Genomic DNA, 24,429 nt, shown 5'->3' with positions numbered 1-24,429 from the left:
GAGAGTGGCCCCAGACGCAATAACCTGATGTGGCCTCAGTTTGAGAGCTGATCCTCATCTGCAAAACATATACAGCCAAACATATACACAGAAAGAGAGCCAGTATGTGCTTATGCTGCATGGCTTTATTGTTTTTAAGCTCTGGTTCCGTCCTGCTTGTTGGGGGTTTAGTTTATGTCTTGCTGTCTTGTGCAGAGACAATGGAGGCCTGTATTTACTCCCAGATGTGTGAATGAAAAGTGCAGGTTTGCCCTCTCGTGGTAAATGGGGATAAAGCACGTTTTATATCTGTGGTTTCCTAACAATTTAAACGATATATTTAGACTTCTGACAAATGGGTAATACCTAGTGAAGGACAGTGGCAAAGTTTAATAGATTTAAAATGACAATCAAGTTTTTGGGGGCTGCACTGTGATCCTCAGATAATCTTGAAATATCTTCTAATGACTCTTGTTTTAAATATGTCTAACAAGATTTTTGATATACAAATCATTTTTGTCTTTGGCCTAAACCCCTTTGACCTTTTTATTTCATTATTATTATTATTATTATTATTCGGGGAGAAATGCATAGAATACATATTCATCAACTAATCCTGAGAAAACTTTCCACAAATTTATGCTTTTGCTTCCACAAAAATATGAAGCTGCCCAACTGTTTTCAACAATAATAATAATAATAATAATAATAATAATAATAATAATCAGAAGTGTTTCTTGAGCGGCAAATCAGCATACTGTATAATGATTTCTGGAGGATCATGTGACACTGAAGATGAGTAATGATGCTGAAAATAGAAAACACTGTATTTTAAACTGTGAAAATATTTCCCAGTATTAATGTTTTTAATGTATTTTTGATAAATTTGAGATTTTATGGAGAGCATAAGAGAAGTCATAATATAAATAATGTGTATATGTACATATATAAAATAAAAAATCTAATCTATATATACATATGTATATACATTTTGTGTATTATATTATATTATATTATATTATATTATATTATATTATATTATATTATATTATATTATTATATAAATTTATAAATTATAAATTTCTTTTGTCTTTTGTCCCAGACTGTAAACACTTCAGAATGTGTATAGTTTATGTGTCATTGACCTTATTTATTTTTATTTATGTAGGCAGCTTTGAAGATTCTGTTCAGCCGTATGAATGCATATGCTTGGATGTTGTTGTACCTAAAGAGCTAAGGCTGTATGTGTGTGTTTTACAGAGAGCAGCAGACACACAGGCCAGTCCTGATGGCAGGCGCTTGGGGGTCAGCCTGCACTGGACTCCGGCTCTAGCAGCCCACTGGGCCCTCACTTCAACTCTAAACATTTCACAGGTCAGTGAGCAGAGATATACTCTTTACACTCACACACTGTCTGAAATACTTTTTTTAACAAAGAAGTTAGTAATGTTTTTCAGCAACAATGCTTTAAATTGATCAAAAGTGGCAGTATGGACTTTTCAACACCTCAATTTTCACCTCAATTTGTAACTGTTTTGGTAAACTGGTGGGTAATTCTAATGAGTTCATTAAATCTCTTTCATACTTTTCTGTACGATCTGCTTGCACCCCACTGATGGTCATGTTTTAGGGGTGGGCTTAGGGGTCAACCTTCATTACAAAAAGTACATTTATGCAACAAAGATGTACTAAAGACAGAAAGGCTTTTCCTTCACACTTTTTAAAAAGTTCTACATACAGACAACAATGTTGTCAAAGTGATCCTCATTTTCAGCTATCCGTGAAATGGACTAAAAATGCTGTATCATGCATGCCAGGCCAGTAGTTGGCAATCTTACACAACACCCTGGGACACAGACCTGTTGACTAAACATGTAACATGCATGTGCATGACATCACCGTTTTCACAAATTAGCATTTTTGTAGCATGCAGATGATGATGGTATAATTTTCAAAACTTATAAATCGTGTTTTTGTGTTTTCGTGAACAGTTCTTTATTCCTGCTGCCATTTTAAACAGGCAGGCCACCTTACTGACAGAAAGCAGACTGTTTCTAAAATCTTGACAGATGCACATTTCCATGCCGTTGACTATCTTAAATGTCTCTTTGCTAGCAAGACGAGTGCCCATGAGGTCGTTGACGCTGGTCCTGCTCAGCGTCCAGGCTGCACTCATCATGGGAGGCCACACCCAGGCGCAGGGGCCAGCCAATCAGCACGCAGCAGCACATCACTCACCCAGGCCTCATGGCCAATCCAAGCAGGACTCACACTACGATGACCTTATCCCCAACGTTGACCCAAAACTCTTCAACAAGCGCCGTTACCGCTCGCCTCGCGTGATGTTCAGCGACGTGGTCCCTACAGAAAATGATCCGCGAGTCCGGCGGAAGGCCAACGACTTCTTGCATCGTGGCGAGTACTCGGTGTGCGACAGCGAAGAGCACTGGGTTGGCAACCTGACCCGAGCCACAGACTTAGCGGGCAATGAAGTCACTGTGCTGCCGCACGTTCGCATCAACAATGTTGTGAAGAAGCAGATGTTCTACGAGACCACGTGCCGAGTGTCGAAGCCTGTCGGGGCCCCCAAGACAGGTCAAGGAGCCAGTGGCGTTAAAGCAGGAACCTCTAGCTGTCGTGGGATCGACAACAAGCACTGGAACTCTTATTGCACCAACGTGCACACCTTCGTGCGGGCGCTAACGACCTACAAACACCAGATTGCCTGGAGGTTCATCCGAATCAATGCCGCTTGCGTGTGCGTCCTCAGCCGCAACTCATGGAGGCATTGACTGAAATATTATCTCAGCCAATCCACTGCAGCCACCTGTCGTAAGCCCCTCCCACCCATCAATAATAACAACAGCCGCACTGCCAACGTCGGTGATCCGAGACTCCGCCCCTTTTCAGATCTCTCTATGACATCACAACCCAGTCCCCTCCTACCCTACCTCACTCTGTAAATTATTGGTCATTTAAGTTATGAGGACTGCATGACATATTTATATAGTTTATACGGTCAGAATATAAATATAAATATGAATATATATCTATGTGTATATACAGTATACATAAAGCAATCTTTTGTTGTGTTTTTGATGCCCTTATTTATTAAACACCTCACTTCAGTATGTCAATGCAAGACTTCTTGTGTCGTAATCTCATTCAGTCTCACTCACAGTTTAGCGTGAAGAGCTAGCCTGATCTCATAGGAAAACGTATCTATTTTACGTGTCAATTTTGTATTCATGTATGGGAAAAGCAATGATGAAGGTCCACCTCTAAACATAACCATCAGTGGGGCGTAAGCAGATCATACGAAGATGTAGAAATGAGACTGAAATTTATACGAATCACAGGTAACTCAGGCCACTACGTAACTCACCAAAATGTAAAATAGTTACGAATTTCCATAACACAGTGTTGAAAGAATTGCATACAGAGCTGCATTTAACCTTGATTTTGTGGATAATGTCCCTCTCAGAAAAGTACAAATCTGTCACTGGAGCGGTTTACTTTTCAAAGGTTACCAAATTGTACACGTTAGGTACATTTTATTGTTTATTTATTGTTGAATAAAGCCAGAATACATGGCTTACAATAACAAGCAACGATTTGCATTAAAGAAAAGAAGGAAAAAAGAAAAGACCAAAAACACACAAAAAAAAAACTGTTGGTTCATACCAAACTGTGGGTTCATACACGCATCGAAGACTGAAATAGAAGAGAAGAAATTGTTGAATGGAGCCATTTTTTTTTTTTTTTTGCCCACAAAAAGTATTCTCATAGTGGCAAAACATTACGGATGTCACATGGACTGTTATGTTTTGGGCCTTGAACATGTCAGTTGTGTTTATATATATAATTTAGAACATATTTTCTTTCAGATAATATAATAATAATAATAATAATAATAATAAAAATAATAATGATAATAAAACATAAGGCCAATAAGATTACATTTCATGACCATTTCTCAATACACTTTTTAAAAGTACATTTTCAAAAAAAAAAATACAAATTAAATGCTATACTTCAAAGTACATTTTAATTCACTATGTATTAATAATCTTTTGTCATGCTTTAAAGAAGAACACTTATTTTGATGTGATAAAGTAGCCTAATTATTTTTTTATATGTACAAAATGACAATTTTGTCATTACAAATGTGCAATTCCAAATATTTAAATACATGACACACAAGTTTTAATAGAAATTACATTAAAGTATACTTTAGTTACTATGAATGCTTCTTTGTTCATGTTAACTATATTTCAAAGACAACAACATTAAGAAGTTACATATAAAAATGCATTTAGGCCTCCTTATTGAAAAAAAAAAAACGGGAAATCAGTTAAACAAATTCTTAACTGATCGCTGTCAGTGTTTGTTAGCTTTAGCCATTAGCCCCTACCAAAGCTAATCTGTTGCACTGCACCGATATCAGAATCCAGGTCACATACTTCCAGAACTGTTTGTGCAAGCCAAGAAACAACTGAGATGAATGAGAATGCAGATCGCCTTAGCCTTCCAGGTACATTAGCCAACTTTAAACAACTCAGCTAAAACATTAACACTCTCATTTGAGTAGTACTGGAATATACAATGTAATGCCTCATTTGGGGAACTATTGCAGATGCAATGTAAATCACAGTTCCACCTATTGCTAATGTCCTGTTTTAAAGCAGACCTAGCAAGACAAACATACATCTCATGCATTGTATATGTGATCCAATGTAAAATTAAAGAGTTTATAATGCAGTTTATAATGTTTATAATGCATAGCAACAACTGTTTTCTCATTCGGTGTCGACAGATGTGCAAACGTGTATCATAAGTTCATCCACTGACATATAGTTGGCACTCAAAAAAAGCATCACGCTGTCTGTTTCCTGCTCAGTGATGAATATATTGTCTGGAACAGGCTACTAAGGGACTAGCTGGGATCCCTTGTGTTCTTTCCTTTCCAGTCCATGTTGGATCATGAATAAGAGCTCAAATAAATTAGACAAAACTTGCACTCAGCCATTCAAAGTGACATGGAACACAGACTAGAATCCCTCTTTGGGTCCTCGGGTCGCATCCAGAAAATATACAATGGGTAAAACAAATCAGGTTTAGTAAGTGCACCTCCAGCCGTGAAGGAGATGGTGTGTAAAGTAAAGCAGCTGTGTTGAGGAGCATGCAGCACAGCATCTGGAATCTCATACGGGCATCGTGAATTAATGAAGGTCCTGGCGGTGGTTCTTGAGAAAGAGAGTCCTGACTGAACCTCTGTCCGTGCAAGAAGATGTTTCTGTGTTCTGGTCGCAGAGTTCAGACAGACATAGAGGACTACGGGAGTGTGTGGGGGTGCAGGTGGGGACCAAATGTCCCCCTAATGATTAGAAAACAGGAAATCACCCAGATTGTGGGACCAACCAGTGGTCAGCATGATTAAATGTCTCAATTAAAATGTAAAGAATGTCATTAAGCAATGGTTCTTTTTCAGTGGGCAGCCAAAAATAACAAATCCATCATATTGCCAATCATGCTTTTTTATTCCACTGACTTTCTGTTATGTTAAGTGAAACAATAGTGATATTTTAATATCACTCTCAGTTGATTTCTCATAATTAGTTTATTAATTTAAAGTGTCCTTGCTGAATAAAAGTAATCTTATTTTGTAAAAAAATAAAAATAGTAACAATAGTACCTACTGTGAACTGTAGTGCGTACTGTATACTTTAAATATTATACTGCAATGCATGTTAAAATTAATTTGTGCTCTAAAAAAACATTGATGAACAAATAGTATATTGTGTTGATGTAATACTATAATAAACTGTTATTAAAGCTTCACATAACTGACAGATATATGTGAATAGAATTGATGATACTTCACAATAAGGTTTAACAAATAGTTAACTATATTTTTGAACATTGCTATGTTATATATGAGTTATGTATATAATCACACAAAATATGATATTTTAAAGAATGTTGGAAACCAACAGCCAATGGCTCACATGGTATGTGTCAATGGCTATTGTACATTTTTTGCTCAACAAAATATCCACTTTTGTGTTCAGCAGAAGAAAGAAACTCATACAGGTTTGGAAAAAATTGGGGGTGAGTAAATGATAACAAAATGTAACTTTTGGGTGAACTGTCTTTTTAATGTAGTCACTAATGCTAACAAATAGTACTTTATTGTAATATACCAATATTCTAAATTTATAAAATGAGTAAAGAATAAGTATTATTTAATAACTGTGTGTGTGATATGAAGTCACTGAACTCAAGAGCATATACTGGCACTATTCGCACACAAGTACTAAACTGCTGCGGACAGTGCAAACAAAGCTCCTTCAACAGCTTCTTATGTAGTAATGGCACTGTCAATGTCATTATAACTGGATTAAAGCCATTAAAAGCCAAAATGCTGATGTGCAGCACAGATGTAATTAATAACATGCCGTGAGAGCTCAAAATAAAGCGAAAGCTGCAGAAACGTTGTGGGTGGTTGAACTGGAAAGACCCTGTCAGAGTTTCAGTGTCACACGCAACAATAGAAGGTATTAGATAGCATAAAGAGAGCCAAAAACACATGTGTGGCACTCTCACTTTCTATTCCTGTGAATAATCTAAAACTAGAATTATGTCATGCCTAAAGTGATTCACTTTGACATGTCTGTTACACTCGTACACTGGTTTGGGTAAGAAATAGGTTACATAATATCAATTGGATACATTTCTGTAAATATGTAGCTATTATGTATATATATTTATATATATATAAACGTAAGGAGACCATTAGGATGCGGACAGGTAAGTTTCAAGAGTTTATTCACAGGACTAGCAGTAGATATGGGAGGCAGGTAAGCAACAGGTAAGCAAACGGCCCATAAAATTTGTACATCGGCGGCCCATTCGTTTTGTTTTGCTTAATTGGCGGCGCTGGGTTTGTGCCGGTGTAATGCATGAGTACTAATGCATTGGTCAAAGTCAGTGTTAGTTTTTTTTCTGACAGACCAGCCCTTGAAACACGTAGATCAGCGGCCCATTGGCTCTTTTCTTGATTGACACTGGGCTGGCCCAATCACAACTTTAAACGAGTGAGCGAGCGGCAGCAGTGTCAGTGTGTATCTGTAAAAAAAGATGGAGAAGAAACGCAAGGAATGTGCAGATAAATAGCGTGAAAAAATAGAACCAGGCCCTTAAAGCAGACACTGTAAACTGTGTCAAAATATATGTTTTCTGACCTTCATCAGCTCCTGTGGCAGATGATGATAGTGAGGAGGGAGGATCAGGAGAGAGATGAGAAAGTGTAGAGCCTGCGGTAAGCAGAACTACTTTCAAAACACTTAGGCCATGTCATGAGTGTAGATTATTTCCACATCTGCATAGTTGACGATTACCGCAATTCACTAGAAATGTAATAATAATTAACTATTATTATGTATAGGCGCAATGTAAATAGACACTGTAACTAAAAGAGGTTTGAATTTTTCTTTGTTTAATTTGCACACTGAATATGGGTTGGAGCTTTTAATTTTGAACTCTCAAAGTGCACCAGATTAATGAATTTAACATTAAAATGCACAAAATTTTCTCACGGGGGGGCATGCCCCCGAACCCCACTAGAAGGACCGAGGACACACCACCATAGTTATAACAAAAATCCTGTAAGAAACACTGGTATTGCTATGCCAGAGTCGCTTATAGCTTGTTTTAGGATTCACCGCTGTGGAGTATAGTTCAACTGTTTTAATAAATATAACATTTTGACTTATTTCATCTGTTAACTCTCACTCGTTCCTATACTCACTCATTACATGGCATTAGTGGTTTTAATGAATAGGAGTTGGTATGCATATAATTAAGGGCGTGCAAAGATGGGTGGTGTTTATGATCATATAGTGAGCCGGTCTGGGCAAAAATGCCCGGGCCGATTTTTTGTCCCAGTCCAGCCCTGGGTAGTAGTTGTTGCTGTGGTATACAACTTAAAGCAAACTTTCAGTACATTTATTTATTTATTTGCTGATCCAAAAAATGATTTGATCCGTGACTCAAGATCCATAATATGAACCGAACCGTGAGTTTTGTGACCTGTTGGACCACTACAGCTGTTATATGGTAGGTGATGAGGTGAATGTGTGCTGATTGGGGATCAGGTGCAGGTGTGAAGCAGATGGGATGCTGGGAAATTAAGTCCTTCATGTGGTAAGGTGACCTTGTGACAATATATACTTTTTTTTTTTTTTTTTTTTTTTTTTTTTTTTTTTATTTAGTCAGTTCAAGTACAAAAACATTTCAGTACAATACAAAAAAAAAGAAAGGTTACAAAGTATTAACAATACAGCTCAAAATATTTTACCAGAAAAACAAAAAAAATAAAAAAATAAACATAAACATAAGAGCAATTACAAAAATATAAGTATAACATATCAGGGCAGTTATATGTATTTGAAAAGCTTTAATATTTGTATTGTTTTTATAAGCTTTTTATTTTGTGATCTCATGTTTAAGAGAGTTTCAAAATATATTGTTAGATCAGTGTTATAGAAGGCAATATAGGAGGGTTTCTTTTGAATTATTTTTGTCTTATGAATATAAAATTTCGCCAAAATGATAAAAAGATTAATTATATAATTTTGTTTTTCAGAAAAAGATGGGTTTTGGAAACAAAGTAAAATGTCATGAGGGTCTAAATTAAGACATTTGTTCAATTTTTTTGTCATATCCATTTTAAAGTCAGTCCAAAAAGAAATAGAAAAAGGGCAATATAAAAATAAATGTTCAATGTCTTCAAGTGATGTATTACAAAAAGTGCACTTATCACAAACAGCGTGAATATATCTACTAATGGTTGCATTTACAGGATAGGTGACAATATATACTTCCAAAGCATTTCATACTGTGCCTAGTTCATATATCTGATTGACTTTCCATCAGTAAAATTACATCAGGCTAAATTCCCACTCTGTTGAATGACAGCAGAAATAGTTTAGATTTAAAATGTTTAAAAGAGTTTTAAACTTCGAGAGAAGTCGATATGTTTTCCCTGTAAATAGAGTAACTGCGCCATCTTGTGGTCAAACATACCTATGCAGTCTCTAAATGTCAAATGACAGATCAATATTAGATTAGATTTGTCAGCATACCATTTAAAAAAATAGACTTAAATCATATTAGCTGGTTATGCAAAGCAACATATCCCTGATACAACCCCTTCATCTCTCTTTGTACCACTGTCAATATGTCATTGATTTATATATTTATATATTCTTCCAGTCAAACTTTCATGTGTAAATATCTTCAGTATTCGTGGGTGAACTCTCCTTGTAAAGGAAGTGTTTGTTAGCTAAAAACGGTCTCGTCATAATTTTCTTCAAAAACGTGTTGTTGTGACCCTAAATTTAAAGGGCTTCACCTTCAAGCATGCAGGCCTTCAAATGAGAGTTTATTGGTAATACAAGATAGATAACATTACTGGTTTGTTACTGAAATGTTTAATTAAGTTTAGCGTCCATTACCTCATTAAAATCTTCAGCTGAGATCAAATCAGTTTGAAAGTAATGCTGAAGAGAGCAGGAGCAGACAATGGATGAACCCCTGAGTGCCACCCATGAGAAATGTCCTCTGCAAAAAGGATGCTACAAAATAACACACACACACACATGGCATCACATCATTATGTGATTATCTTATTTCCAGTCTCTAGGGGTTAACAGCACATCTGCTCACATCAAGAGCCTCCTTATAGAAACAGGCAAACATTCTTCTTCAGAGTGAAAAGCAACATAGAAAATATATATCAGTATTCGAGCTTCAAATTCACTTCATCTTGCACACATTAATGATAATGTAATCGGCCTCCCATTCCTTCCCATGACCCCCATGTACTCTCAGTGTAATGTATTCTGTGCTCTTCTGTTGCAGAGCTCTTAATTGTCTCTTCTTCTGTGAATCTCAAAGGATGAGCTCAACCGTTGCCCTCTGTCTTCCCTCTCTCCCTCACTCTCCCTCTCACTGTGGTTGCCAGGATATGGCTTTTCTGTTGCCAGGTTACTCTAGGATGAGCGAACAGAACAGTGCCAGGGTGACGCAGAGGAGAAGAATTGTTGAATAAAGTCATTCTTTTTGTTTACTTTGGGCACAAAAAGTATTCTTGCAACTTCGTAAAATTACAGTTGATCCACTGATGACACATGGACTATTTTAATGATGTCCTTGCTTCCTTTCTGGGCCTTGAACATGTCAGTTATTGTCTACGGAGGGTCAGAAAGCTCTCGGATTTCATCAAAATATCTTAGTTTGTGTTTGGAAGATGAACGAAGGTCTTATGGGTTTGGAACGACATGAGGGTGAGTAATTAATGACAGAATGTTTGGGAGAACTATCCCTTTAAGGTGAAATTTTGCAGAAAAAAAATGTGAAGCATAGCTTGCATGAAGTCACTTTAAAGAAGCAGTTTTCTGTTGGTCATCCCTGAGAATTCGGCCCAACCCTAAGTTAAATCTGTAGTGTTGAAATCGCTCACCCTCGTGCAAAATTCCTAAGAGTGTGGTTTGCAAATTTCTCCCACGAACATTTTTTGAATTACTGTAAATGTGACAGCACATTAAGCCTCCTGAACTAATTAAAAATAAATAAATAAATAATTAATACAATTTGAGCTTCTTCTGAGAAGTTATTTATATAACACCTGAGTCATGATACTGAAGGTTGAGGGAGCACTGGTCCACTCCCCTCACCTGCAATCCCTGCCAGACCTGAGACTCAAACCTGTGACCTTCAGGTTACAAGTCCAACGCTCTATCCATTAGGCCACAACTGCCCCCAATAGAGGTGCATCTTGAATGATTAATTCATTAAGATATTCAATTGTTTATTACTGATTGGATCGGGATTTTTGAGTAAAGGATTCAATTGACTCACAGTTTGTCGCCTCCTACTGGTTAAACAACATAATACACTATTTATACAATAAATATACAATCACTGATACACAAAGCCAGCATATACTGTTGATTTCTTTAAATATTTCTCTATAATATTTCAGAAATCTTGGGGGGGGGGGCGGTTGTAAGAAATTGGTTTTAAGAAGAGTATAAAATGGGATAGCTTCTGAAATCTTTTACTTGTGAATGATGACCATGTGGGCTTACAGAGCTTCATTTACATTTTGATTTTCAATACCTTACACATTTTGACTGGAAAACCAAACACACGATGCTTGCAATGATGCTCGACAAATCAAATTCATTGACAAAACCTACAGTAATTGTTGTAAAAATTCCAACATTTATACTTTTATGAATGAAAATTATGAAAATGTGATCTTGTACATATACGGTGCATAGACTATTAGTCAGTCCCTCACAGCCTTGTTTTTGTCTGCACAAAATTCAGTATGCAGTTTACTAGGTCTATATAAAAAAATCTATGCTGTTTTAAATGTTTTAAACTGAGACATATGAGCTTTGAAAGATAAATTACAGTTGTTTTGTGATTGGATTAGGGACTGCCTGGCTCGTTTGGTAATGAAGGTAAATTAACCAAGAGACTGTGCAGGCCCCCTGGCTGCTTTGATCAAAAATAGCACAGACATGTGTCTCGAAGGGGTCACATACACACAGTAATCTAATGAGAGATATAATCTAATGAACTCTGAAGTATCCGTCGTTAATCTGTAACTGGAAACAGTAAACACAATTTCACCCACCTTCTCCGTCAAGGCAGAAAAATACAGATGGCTAATTTGAAAAGAAAAAAAAAAGAAATCGGATATTAATTTAATTCTGTACTACATGGAAGTAAGTGGAAGACAGCAGTGTGTCAGGGTTAACGGGGCTATCTCCTCTGCAGATAAAAAACATGGGAGTACCGCAAGGTTCTGTACTTGGCCCTCTGCTGTTTACAATGTACATTAATTAATGACTTACCAAATTGCTGTCCAGGCATTGGCTGCCAGATGTATGCTGATGACACTGTCATCCATGTGTCCACTACAACACCCAGCCTGGCAGGTGAGCACCTGACTCAGGCGTTACATAACATCTCTAAATGGCTTGAGTTGTCTCATTTAACGCTTAATGCTAAAAAAAACAGTTTCCATGTGCTTCTCCATAAGAAATAGGCCTACAAGGGATGTATTTGAGGTGCAGATTAAAAATGAAGTAATTAAGAATGAAGTCAAGTATCTAGGGATTATTCTAGATAAGAATTTAAAATTTGACAGTCACATTGAGTACATCTGTAAGAAGGTTAAACCAAACCTTAATTGATTTTGTGTTAATAGAAGAGATTTGTCATGTCAAACTGCAAAACTTTACATGCATGCAATGATTTTTTTCACATTTATCATATTGTGTCACATCATGGTCCCAAGTCTCTCCAAATAAATTAAAGCCTATCATTTCAATATATAAACGGGCAATAAAAGTTATGGACCAGAAACACATGAGAAGGCATCATTGTAATGTTCTAAGAAAGCATAACCTTCTTAGTTTTGATAGTTTCAGTGATTTTAATTATCTCAAATTGTTTTTTAAATGTCTAATGAATCATATTTCACCACTGTTTTCTGAATTTGTCAGTAGGCGTCAGAGCTGTCATAGGGCAAACACACGAGCCACTATTAGTGGTGACTGTCTTGTTCCAAAGTATAAGACCTCTTTTGGCCAATCTGCTTTCTCTGGAAAGGGGCCAAAACTTTGCAATGCCTTAACCACTAATTTAAAACTAGAGACCAATGGTAATGCTTTTATCAGAGGACTCAAACAATGGTTAAAAACAAACAACAGTGCTCACATGAATAGTTCTTTACATCATATTACTATTACGATATTGTCTGATTGTTGTCTTTGCTTTGTAGCTTCTGTATAAATGTTTTTTTTCTTCTTCTCTTAATTAGTATCATTATTACTTTTATTGTAACATTGTTATTGTTATTTATTATTATTCGGAATGTTGTTGTTTTTTTTCTTTCTCTGAAAAATCTCCTGTGGATTCGTGCTAAAACACTTCAGCAAGTGCATATGGTTTGTCCAATGTAACTGTGATGTCCATGTTAAATAAAAAATGTAATAATAATAATAACATGATTATATGATGAATAACTGAGCCTGTTTCTGACATCCTGTATCTTACCAGCGAGATTCACAGAAGATTTAACTGCCAGTTCAAGGTTTGTGTGTCTTATGCATTTATTTTATATTTCAAATCAAAACTAACTAAGGCCAAAGCAATTCTGGAAATTGTTTTGCAATGACATGTTTTGTAATGATGGCAGCACAGTGGTAATACTGCACACCCCGAAAGGCTTTTCTTCTGCTTGACAAAAAGTGCTACCCATGTTGTAATTTTAAACATGACCGTTTATACTATTGATCATCTCAAGCAGGTCAGATTTCCTGAACAACTGCTGGAGAAATCATGATCAAATCTAATTTTGTGCATTATACTGTTTTTTCCTAAGATTTTAACACAGGCTAAATTATTGTAAATGTACACACTGAGATGCAACACTTCCTAAAAACATGACAACTGCTACAGCTGACAGGATATGACTGGAATTTAAGAAATGCTTTGCACAATAGCTCTATACTCTTCTCGTGCACATACAATAAAACGGATGTGCATGCTGTTTTATTTACAGATTGCTAGGGAGGTTAATGAATAAAAAAACTAAATTGTAGAATATGCATACTTTATAATTATGCAATGCAATGTGTGCTGATTAAAATGAATATTTGGGGTTCAATAAGTTTTTATTATCATTAGCATTTGAGGCTCAGTTTCATTTAAAACAGCAAAAATCCAGGTTATATTGTATGAGGAACCAAGTGGTGCAAATTAAGCACAATTCATTGGGCCCTTTTGTGATATGCAGACTAAAGCTGTGTCCCAATCCAGAGGCTGCATCCTTCAAATGCTGCTTTTCAAGTCCGAATGCGTCACAGCGGCACAACAAAGGCTGTCCAGACAGGAAGGTTCCTCAAATACTAGCCTCAAAATGTGTCCTTCGTTTCCTGGGCCACAAAACAACACATGCATCTTTCACAGCCCAGACTATCCCAATATTCATTGCCTGCTGGTGAAAACATGATATATAATTAATAAATTGTTTATTTGTTTATTTTTTGAGAGAGAGAAAATGCTGAATTACACTTACATGCAAATATCAGGTTTCAGTTTATTATATATAGTTGTTGAGGCAATGGGATAAGACAATAAATAAGGTCAAAGGGAAACCCACCAAAACCAAATGTAAACCTTTGAACAATCATAGAATTTGTAGGAATATCAATTTTAAAAAAAATTTGGCAATAGGTGGTCAGGTAGGGGAAATTACCAAAAATGCCAGATACAAGTCATATAATTGACGACACAACCCAGAATATACGGCACACAGGTTCATGGCCAAAGGCAGAGTGAGCATGGAGACAGACGAAGTACAAAAATTAAGCAATGTATTTATACATAAAAATGAAACAATTCAACACATTGGTTTTTGGATACAATCTACAGTAAATCAAACCAGATACACAAATCTACCAGTTACAGAATGATCAGAAGGAGCTAAATGACCAGTGGGGGCCTTTTGGATTTTCACCTCACACCATACCCACGCCACACAGTTGTGAAAGCAATACAATTGGCTAAACACCGCACTCCAGGTGGACACACTTAAAGACTACAACCCCAGCCTGAAAAGTTTCTAATCCAATCACAGAGGAGTAGGGACACTGATATGGTCACAGGCTGGCATGACACATCAGCCAGTCATACCTGGGCAATACTGTACCTTACCCTGCTACAATAATCTTGCAAATTACACCTTTAAAGCTGCAGAAATTTGTGAGAAAATAATACTAAATTGCACAGATAGACCTTTCTGATTTTGCACTGTAGCAACATATAGCCACTGTTTTGAAATGTAAATAAATTAATTAATTAAATAAGAATAATTAAAAAAGTAATACTATGACAAATATTTCTGAATCATATTTTCTGGAGAATAATAATAAAAAAATGTGTCCTTATACGATTTTTCACAATTTACTTTAATTTAGCGATTATTTTAAGAGTGAAACTGTTTATTGTGGAATGTTTCCAAATGTTTATTTGCTTGTGCTCTGGAGTTCTCCATTAAACAAAAAAAGCCTTTTAAAGATTTCTCTGTTTTGGTTGGGATCGCGCGGTCCCATGAAAGAAGCCACTGTGCGGAGCGCGGCTGGACCGTTGCCCGTCCCGAGCCCCCGTCGGGTTACCCCTCACACATTATTCAGTGGGGCGGGACTGAGCGATCTCCCGCTGCTGCTAGTGCAGATTTTGACTAGAGCTCGTGCACTGCAGCAGCATCAACGCGTTTTACACCGTAAACCGGACTGTTTTCAAAGAAGAGCACTTTAAGTTATACTTTCACCATGGGGAAGGTTGAAGGAGGGATGAAATGTGTGAAATATCTCCTCTTCGTGTTCAATTTTATATTTTGGGTAAGCAATGCATTTGTGTTGTATTTGCATGCTATCATGTGTGGTATTTTAGAATATTGTGCAATGTGGTTTTGCGTGCAATTTGCGAGTCATTTATTCGTTGTGTGTGTTGGTGTGTTACGCACTTTATGGGGGGAATTTAAAGCTTCGGAGACAGGCTTGAAGTCATTGCTGTACGACTCACATCAGATTTTCCACTGGGGAAAATCCGCCCCTTTTTCCTTCAGCGTGTGTACGTTTGGAGGGCAGCCGCCGGATACCGGTGCTCTGTGGCACTGGGAGTTTTTGATTCACTCCACCGACTGAATCTTTTGAATCTTTTCAAGTTTGGTTCAAATGCTTTGATTGATTAGTTCAGTAACCCTGTCCGCCAGCAGGTGGAGCTGTGAGCTTTGTTTATTATAAATGAAGCATTGAATGATTCACTCATTCATTCTTATTGTCCTTTATTATAATGCCCTGTTCATTCAGTCCATCAGATATCAGAGTCATTCAGTTCATCTGTGATTAATGAATTATCAAATTCACTTTTAAACATTCATTGACAAGTTAAATATTCTAATTTCATTCACAAATCACAAATGAAGTATTTCACTCAGATGAACCCACTCGTTCAGTGAATTGTGGATTAGTTCATTAAAAACTACCAATACAATTCTCCTATACAGACTTAACTTGAAATTATATTTTGTCGAAACAGTCAGTCAGGACAGGGAGAACCAGGAGAGACTTTAGTGAACTTGGGAAATTCATAACAATGATTAGTTCATTAAAATATTTCTTAAAGGGATAGTTCACCCAAAAAAAATTAAAAGTTAGATGTTTATCTGCTTACCCCCTGGGCATCCAGGATGTAGATGACTTTGTTTCTTTAGTAGAACACAAACTGAGATTTTTAGCACAAGCTGTTTACACTAGTGCATTTTCGTTTTAAAACAGCGTTTTGGAATTAAAACGATCCGCGTTTACATCGGCTTTTCAGCTGTGTTTCAGAAACTATCTCCGTCTACACTATTTAACCGAAAACGCATGTCGCGTGACCATTCATGCACACTGGGCATAAAAGTGTAAACAAGAAGTTGGTTGCTAGACACTGGCACAATGTCGATAGGGAGTCATGCCAAAACAAAAATACAGCGACATACTCGACAGAGACATGATACGGATACACAGTCGTCGTGGATACACAGAGATCACATGGGCAGCCACGCCATCGTTTTAAAAAGTCTCCGTTTTGTTCCGTTTACACTAGGGCTGGGTATTGATTCAGATGTTCCAGATGAACAAGCTCTCAAATCGATTCGATTTCGATTCTCGATTCGATTTTCAATTTTGATTCTCGATTCGATTTTCTATTAGAGCTGTAATCGGGCCTTAAAAGTTAAGCCCGACAGGACCCGAGCCCGAGAGATTTCGGCCCGAGCCCGACAAGTACATTTTGATTGACAGCTTTTTAAAAACCCTAACCTATTTACAACCCGACATTATTCAAATGTACGCACGCACGCATGCACGCACGCAGCTCTTTTGCCTTTTGTCAGGAATGAGTAATTTATACATGTTTTAACATAATTTATACATGACTAACGTAATAGGCCACTTGGAAGTTTGAACAAAGAAATAAAATAAGTCTTCTATAACATCGTAATATCTCAGCACTCTATAAATTGCCCTAGGTATAGGCTCATTTAGCATATAAATAGGCCAACACACCAATAAAAACAAGTCTTTCTTAAAAAAGTTAATTAAGATAAATTCTAAATTAAGATGGGTATTTGGCAATAACAAAATTAAATAAGATAAAGGCTCTGCCGGATCTGCTTCGCCATTGCAGCTGACATAATAAAATAATAATGCCAACAGTAGCTTATATAGCCTACTCTGTCTACATTATGCATTTACTCAATTAATATTTAGTTATTATTTGAAAAACATTTACTCACCAAGATGAGGTAAGGCCTACGTGTTTTTGTGGAGGAAAATGATTGAATCAACTGTAGATGTTTTCAGCGCGTTCCTGCGCTCACTGATGGTGCGTCCAGCAATATAACCCTGGCTCATTATTCGAGGATTCCCATTATAAACAAGGTCAAAACTTTTCCAAGCCTCAGACTTTGCTTTAGTTTCTGGTGTTACCAAAACGTAATCGTTAGAGGCAAGCCTCCGTTTCAACTACTCAGCATTCATTTTCGCATCTTTCTCGCGCTAATCGAAACAAATTACATGACCGCTCATTTACCACACAAGCCGGAGCCCGTGTAAAATGATATGAATGAAGCCCGAATCGAAATGAAGTCTGATCGGGTCCCGTCGGGTTCGGGCAAAGATCTTAAGCTCTATTTTCTATACTCAATTAAGTCAATGAATATAGATTTAATACAAATACTATATGTATAAAAAGAACAGTGAACATAAGTTTACAATTGGGTAATTAATAAAAAGAAATTAAGAGGCACAAACCTGTATATTAAACTCTTTTATTTTAGGTACACTTGGGTACATTAAAAAAGAACCCATCTAGGGCTGCAACTAACGATTATTTTGATAATCGATTAATCTGTCGATTATTTTTACGATTAATCGGTTTATGTGCTTATATTTTAGTTTTTTTCCATTTTTTCCCCAAGTAAATTATTAATAAATGGTCTTTATCCTTCAGCATAGATTTTTAAGAGATTTTAACCATTTTGCATTGTCATATCCTCATTAAAAATATACCTGGAGTTGTTTTATTGTGTTAGTAATCCTTTGTCGAACTCTTCTGCAATCAAAACACTGACCCATACTCTAGCAAATTTCACAAGGAGATATCAAATGTTTTCACCATGGCAGTCCTTAGAGCTCCTAAAGTAGTTTAACATCCCGGACAAAGCTTATTAAGGAATCTTTCAGAACATATTTTCACGAAGAATAAGGATAAAACAGAATAAAATTGCAGTGCATTGTATTTTATTATTTACTGGAAAACAGCTTTATAGCTTTTGCTGTGAAATTGTAAACAATCCTTCGAAAAAAGTGCCAATGGCATGAAACCTGAATGGAACTCACAATTTAAAGTAAAATCCATCAGAAGGTTGTCCAGAAAAAAAAATTTGACACACACAAAAAACCTGCTATGTGAAAAAGAGCAGTGAATACTTAGAAAAAAAGTGTATTTCAAATATCTTTAAACATTTATCTCTCTCATTCAGTCATAATTAGGCTGCACGACTGAATTATGAACTGGTAAACGACAAACTGATCACAGAACATGTTTGTAAAGCTTTAAATGTTAACTGTTAAAAAGCAATGTTATCAGCTTTTACGACTAAACATTTGCAAACAACATTGTACTGGAGAATCTGCACAAATGAAAGTCTTAGGGGCCGTTCACATATCGCGCCTAAAAACGCGTGGAAAACGCTAGGCGCGCCACTTTCTCCTCCTTTCCAAAGCGCTCGTGCAGAAGCGCCCCTGAGGCGTCTGCCTTTGCTAAGCAACCATGACGTGCTCTCTCCTTGAAGACGCGGAAATTTCAGCAAAGGATAAATGGATTTGCAGCTCAAAAAATCGCTTGCAGTAGCTCTGCTACTAAATTTATTTCAAAATGGAAATCCATATACAACTATGATCAGCTGTTCCTTTCATCTTGACTGAGCTTTTAACGTTGTTACGGGAAAGGATGAAGCTGATTGGTTAGTTCTTGTCACATGACCCGCGGTGCGCTTGCTGCATTCTGAAAAGTTGAAATGTTTTAACTCGATGCGGTGTTGGAAATAACGAACTTGAGCGCGCAAAAGACGCGATATGTGAACGTCCCCTTAAACAGTTCCGTAGTGCAGAGTTTACAGGTTACTCTTCTTTTTTGAAGGCTCAAAGTAAAGTACTCCCACATCCTGCTGAATGCTGCAGAGACGCTGTTCGGGAAGCACGTGACAAAACGAGGCCAGCTATTGGCTATTCGCTACTTCTCCTGTTGTACTGGCTGAGTAAAACCTCCGGTGGCTCATTACTGCCACACTTTGGTCACCGCAGATTTGAAATATGCACGAAATGAGCCGCTTACGGCAAATAAAAGTTATTTAGCAACGAATCGATGACTAAATTAGTTGACAACTATTTTAATAATCGATTTTAATCGATTAAATCGATTCGTTGTTTCAGCTCTAAACCCATCTCTAATTTTCAAATGCATACAATTATGTTAAATAAATACAGGTTTGATGCAAGATGAAAAATGCTTTGTTCTTGTCCACAACACTATCGTTGTCATCTTGCTTAAATCTAAAATGCTTTTAGACTTTTTATGTGAAAGTGGCATCAACGTCGACAAAGCACCTGAAACCCTTTAAGCCAGTGGTTCTCAACCTGTTTTCCCACCGGGCCGCATTATGGTCCAATTACAAGTCTCGCGGGCCGCACGCACATTACGTCACCAATACAAACCAACATGATTTATAATATTATAGCCTAAATATTATCATATCTAATTGATTAGATTCATTGAAATAAATAAATAATTCTACTACACCTGATTCTGTCAGGAGCTGAACAATTTTGTGAAATTCGGCTCGATGTAGTAACAGCAACACGGCCAGCGCGGACGTGGACTTCTTCCATTTATACTTCCGAAATTCAAATTTTCAATTCAATTCAAGTTTATTTGTATAGCGCTTTTTACAATACAAATCGTTACAAAGCAACTTTACAGAAAATGATGTTTCTACAATATTTAGTAGTAGCTAGTAGTTTGTGCACGTTTGACAGGATTTTAGAAAAATAAAAATAATAATAATAATACAAGACGTAGTCAGCTAGATGATGAACTATCAATATTATTAATTAATAGTAATTATATGATGCAGTCACACATGTAGCAATAATTGTTAGTTCTGTTTGTTGATTCAAGGTTAGGATCATCTGGGGTCCTCTGAGGGTCAGCATCATCTCTTCTCAGGTGTTCTGGATCCAGACTGGAGCTTGTGTAAATCCTAGTTACCACGGGATGTAAATCCCGTGGCAAAACATAGAAACAAAATAGAGACATCATTAGCATAGCTGCTGATCCAACAAAGTAAAATTAGTTTAACCCAAGCTAAAGAATAAAAATGCAGATGCAACTACCCTCACAATTTAAGAGATACATTATTCGAATGCTTGGCGAAAGAGATGCGTTTTTAATCTAGATTTAAACAGAGAGAGTGTGTCTGAACCCCGAACATTATCAGGAAGGCTATTCCAGAGTTTGGGAGCCAAATGTGAAAAAGCTCTACCTCCTTTAGTGGACTTTGCTATCCTAGGAACTACCAAAAGTCCAGCGTTTTGTGACCTTAGGGTGCGTGATGGATTGTAGCGTGGTAGAAGGCTAGTTAGGTACGCAGGAGCTAAACCATTTAGGGCCTTATAGGTAAGTAATGATAATTTGTAACTGATACGGAACTTAATAGGTAGCCAGTGCAGAGACTGTAAAATTGGGGTAATATGATCATATTTTCTTGACCTGGTAAGGACTCTAGCTGCTGCATTTTGGACTACCTGTAGCTTGTTTATTGACGAAGCAGGACAACCACCTAGAAGTGCATTACAATAGTCCAGTCTAGAGGTCATGAAAGCATGAACTAGCTTTTCTGCATCAGAAACAGATAACATGTTTCGTAGCTTGGCAATGTTTCTAAGATGGAAGAATGCAGTTTTTGTAACATTGGAAATATGATTTTCAAAAGACAAATTGCTGTCCAATATAACACCCAGATTTCTGACTGTAGAGGAAGTAACAGTACATCCGTCTAGTTGCAGATTGTAATCTACAAGATTCTGTGTGGTGTTTTTTGGTCCAATAATTAATATCTCTGTCTTATCCTAATTTAATTGGAGAAAATTATTTGTCATCCAATCCTTTACATTTTTAACACACTCTGTTAGCTTAGATAATTGGGAAGTTTCATCTGGTCTCGTTGAGATATATAGCTGAGTATCATCAGCATAACAGTGGAAGCTAATTCCGTATTTTCTAATAATATTACCAAGGGGCAACATGTATATTGAAAATAGAAGGGGACCTAGGACGGATCCTTGTGGCACTCCATATTTTACTGATGATAAATGAGATGACACCCCATTTAAGTAAACAAAATGGTAGCGATCGGACAGGTAGGATCTAAACCATCTTAGAGCTTGCCCTTGAATACCTGTATAGTTTTGTAATCGATCTATGAGTATGTCATGATCTATGGTGTCGAACGCAGCACTAAGATCAAGTAAGACTAGAAATGAGATGCAGCCTTGATCTGACGCAAGAAGCAGGTCATTTGTAATTTTAACAAGTGCAGTTTCTGTGCTATGGTGGGGCCTAAAACATATTAAAAAAATATGAAATTCTTCATACAGATCATTTTTATGCAGGAAGGTGTTCAATTGAGCAGACACAACTTTTTCTAAAATTTTAGACATAAATGGAAGATTTGAAATAGGCCTATAATTTGCCAGTACACTAGGATCTAGTTTTGGTTTCTTAATAAGAGGCTTGATAACCGCCAGCTTGAATGGTTTTGGGACGTGACCTAAAGATAACGACGAGTTAATGATATTGAGAAGCGGTTCTTCGGCTACAGGTAACAGCTCTTTTAGTAATTTAGTGGGTACAGGATCTAATAAACATGTTGTTGGTTTAGATACAGTGATAAGTTTATTTAGCTCTTCCTGTCCTATATTTGTAAAGCACTGCAGTTTATCTTTGGGTGCGATGGATGAAACTGAAGTGTTAGACGCTGTAGAATCTACATTCGCTATTGTATTTCTAATGTTATCTATTTTATCAGTGAAGAAATTCATAAAGTCATTACTATTTAACGTTGGTGGAATATTTGAATCAGGTGGCGTCTGGTAATTTGTTAATTTAGCCACTGTGCTAAATAAAAACCTTGGATTGTTTTGGTTATTTTCAATGAGTTTGTGGATATGCTCTGCCCTAGCAGTTTTTAGAGCCTGTCTATAGCTGGGCATACTGTTTTTCCATGCAATTTTAAAAACTTCCAAGTTAGTTTTTCTCCATTTGCGTTCAAGACTACGAGTTACTTTCTTGAGAGAGTGAGTATTACTGTTATACCATGGCACAGTACGTTTTTCTCTAACCTTTTTCAATTTGATGGGGGCAACAGCTTCTAATGTATTAGAGAAAATAGTGCCCATGTTGTCAGTAATTTCGTCTAATTCATGTGTATTTTTGGGTACAAATAGCAGTTGAGATAGATCAGGCAGGTTATTTGCGAATCTGTCTTTGGTGGCTGGAACAATAGTTCTGCCCAGACGGTAACGCTGAGACATATAGTTAATATCAGTTATACGCAGCATGCACGATACAAGGAAATGGTCTGTAATATCATCACATTGAGGTACGATATCTATAGCAGTAAGATCGATTCCATGGGATATAATTAGATCTAGTGTATGATTAAAACGATGAGTGGGCCCGGTGACATTTTGCTTGACTCCAAAGGAGTTTATTAGGTCAGTAAACGCAAGTCCTAATGTATCATTTGCATTATCAACGTGAATATTAAAATCTCCCATGATTAGCGCCTTATCAACTGTAACTAGAAGGTCTGAGAGGAAATCTGCAAATTCTTTTAGGAATTCTGTATACGGCCCTGGTGGTCTATACACAGTAGCCAGAGCAAGAGATACATTAGATTTCTTTTGCATGTCTGACAGTGTAACATTTAGCAGAAGTATTTCAAAAGAGTTAAACCTGTATCCTGTTTTCTGGGTAACATTGAGAATATCACTATATATTGTTGCAACACCTCCGCCACGACCAGTCTGACGGGGCTCATGCTTATAACAGTAGTTTGGTGGAGTAGACTCATTTAGACCAAAATAATCATTTGGTTTTAGCCAGGTTTCAGTCAAGCAGAGTATCATTTAATTTACAATAACTGCTTTGGGTGTGAGTGATCTAATATTTATGAGCCCAAACTTTAAAAATTGTTTTTGTTAATTTACTTTAAAAAGAAAGCACACGCTGATGGTCCGCTCTGCAACAAACATGTGAACAAACAATTTCCCAGAATTATTGCACATCGCTGTCTTTATATTCTTTATTGACGGATTGCACAGGTTCGATTGGCAATGGGCTTCTTCACACTGCCTGAACATGTGCAATTGTGCTTTTATTAAAGACTACTGACCATGCGCACCTGTCCGCGCGGTCGTCTGCTCAGAGCCTCGGCACATGCTCTCCGATGGCGATTTTTACCTCACACTTACCTAGCGGTCCATAGCGGACTCGCGGACGCAGAAAGTTTAACAGAGGGAGCATGACTTGACGCGCGACAATGTGCAGAAAATGTGCATTCACAAATGTAGCCTATGTTGATCCAAATATGGAAAGCACTTTCGAATTTAATAATATGAGGTTCTCTCCAGAGATGTTTTGCCACATTTCTTCAATTAAGGATGATTGTTGCGTAGTATATGGTGTTTCCATTTGCTTGAACTTCTTCAAGTGAGTTTTGTGTGTGTGTGTGTGTGTGTGTGTGTGTGCGTGCGTGTGTGTTCAGCATATGGTGGGCCACATTTGAATTCGTGACGGGCCGCGGGTTGAGAACCACTGCTTTAAACTGAATGAATGAATGACAGGTTCGTTGGTAACATCGCACAAGGCACATAAGAGGGTGACATCTAGTGGAGAAGATTTGTAACTAGATTAACGCTAATCTTACGTTCTATGTCTGCGGAAATAAATATGGAAAAAAATCGATTCATGGCCTTTGAGAATCAATTTTGAACTGACCACATTTTAAAAAACGATTAATTGAAAAATAATTATTTTTTACCCAGCCCTAGTTTACACTGAAATGCAACCCCAGAGTTTTCAAACTAAAAAGGGGTCAGCAGCGTTTTCAAAAGTCTCTGTTTTCGAATGTGGAAAACGCCGGATAAGTGTAAACGATAGGCGTAACCATAGCAAAAGTTATGCATTTTAAAA

The 24,429-nt window shown here is 37.0% G+C and overlaps 2 protein-coding genes across 2 annotated transcripts in view; both read left to right on the top strand.

Moving 5' to 3' along the window:
* The first annotated feature begins 2,075 nt into the window (after positions 1–2,075).
* Positions 2,076–3,110, top strand: LOC132117670 (neurotrophin-7). Its single transcript, XM_059526987.1, has one exon. It carries the CDS (start codon positions 2,109–2,111, stop codon positions 2,769–2,771), a length of 663 nt encoding a protein of 220 aa, XP_059382970.1. The 5' UTR covers positions 2,076–2,108; the 3' UTR covers positions 2,772–3,110.
* Positions 3,111–15,286: 12,176 nt separating this feature from the next.
* Positions 15,287–24,429, top strand: part of LOC132117917 (CD9 antigen-like) — a 49,680-nt gene continuing 40,537 nt past the window's right edge. Inside the window, exon 1 of the mRNA XM_059527280.1 lies at positions 15,287–15,464. Coding sequence (XP_059383263.1) covers positions 15,396–15,464 — 69 coding nt within the window. The 5' untranslated portion in view covers positions 15,287–15,395. The remainder of the gene's footprint in view (positions 15,465–24,429) is intronic.

The sequence above is a fragment of the Carassius carassius genome, chromosome 37, assembly GCF_963082965.1.
Source record: "Carassius carassius chromosome 37, fCarCar2.1, whole genome shotgun sequence".
Classification (NCBI taxonomy): Eukaryota; Metazoa; Chordata; class Actinopteri; order Cypriniformes; family Cyprinidae; genus Carassius; species Carassius carassius.
This window is presented reverse-complemented; position numbering and strand designations above follow the sequence as displayed.

Excerpts from the sequence above, each read along its gene's own strand:
- LOC132117670 (XM_059526987.1), top strand. The coding sequence starts at position 2,109 with ATGAGGTCGTTGACGCTGGTCCTGCTCAGCGTCCAGGCTGCACTCATC.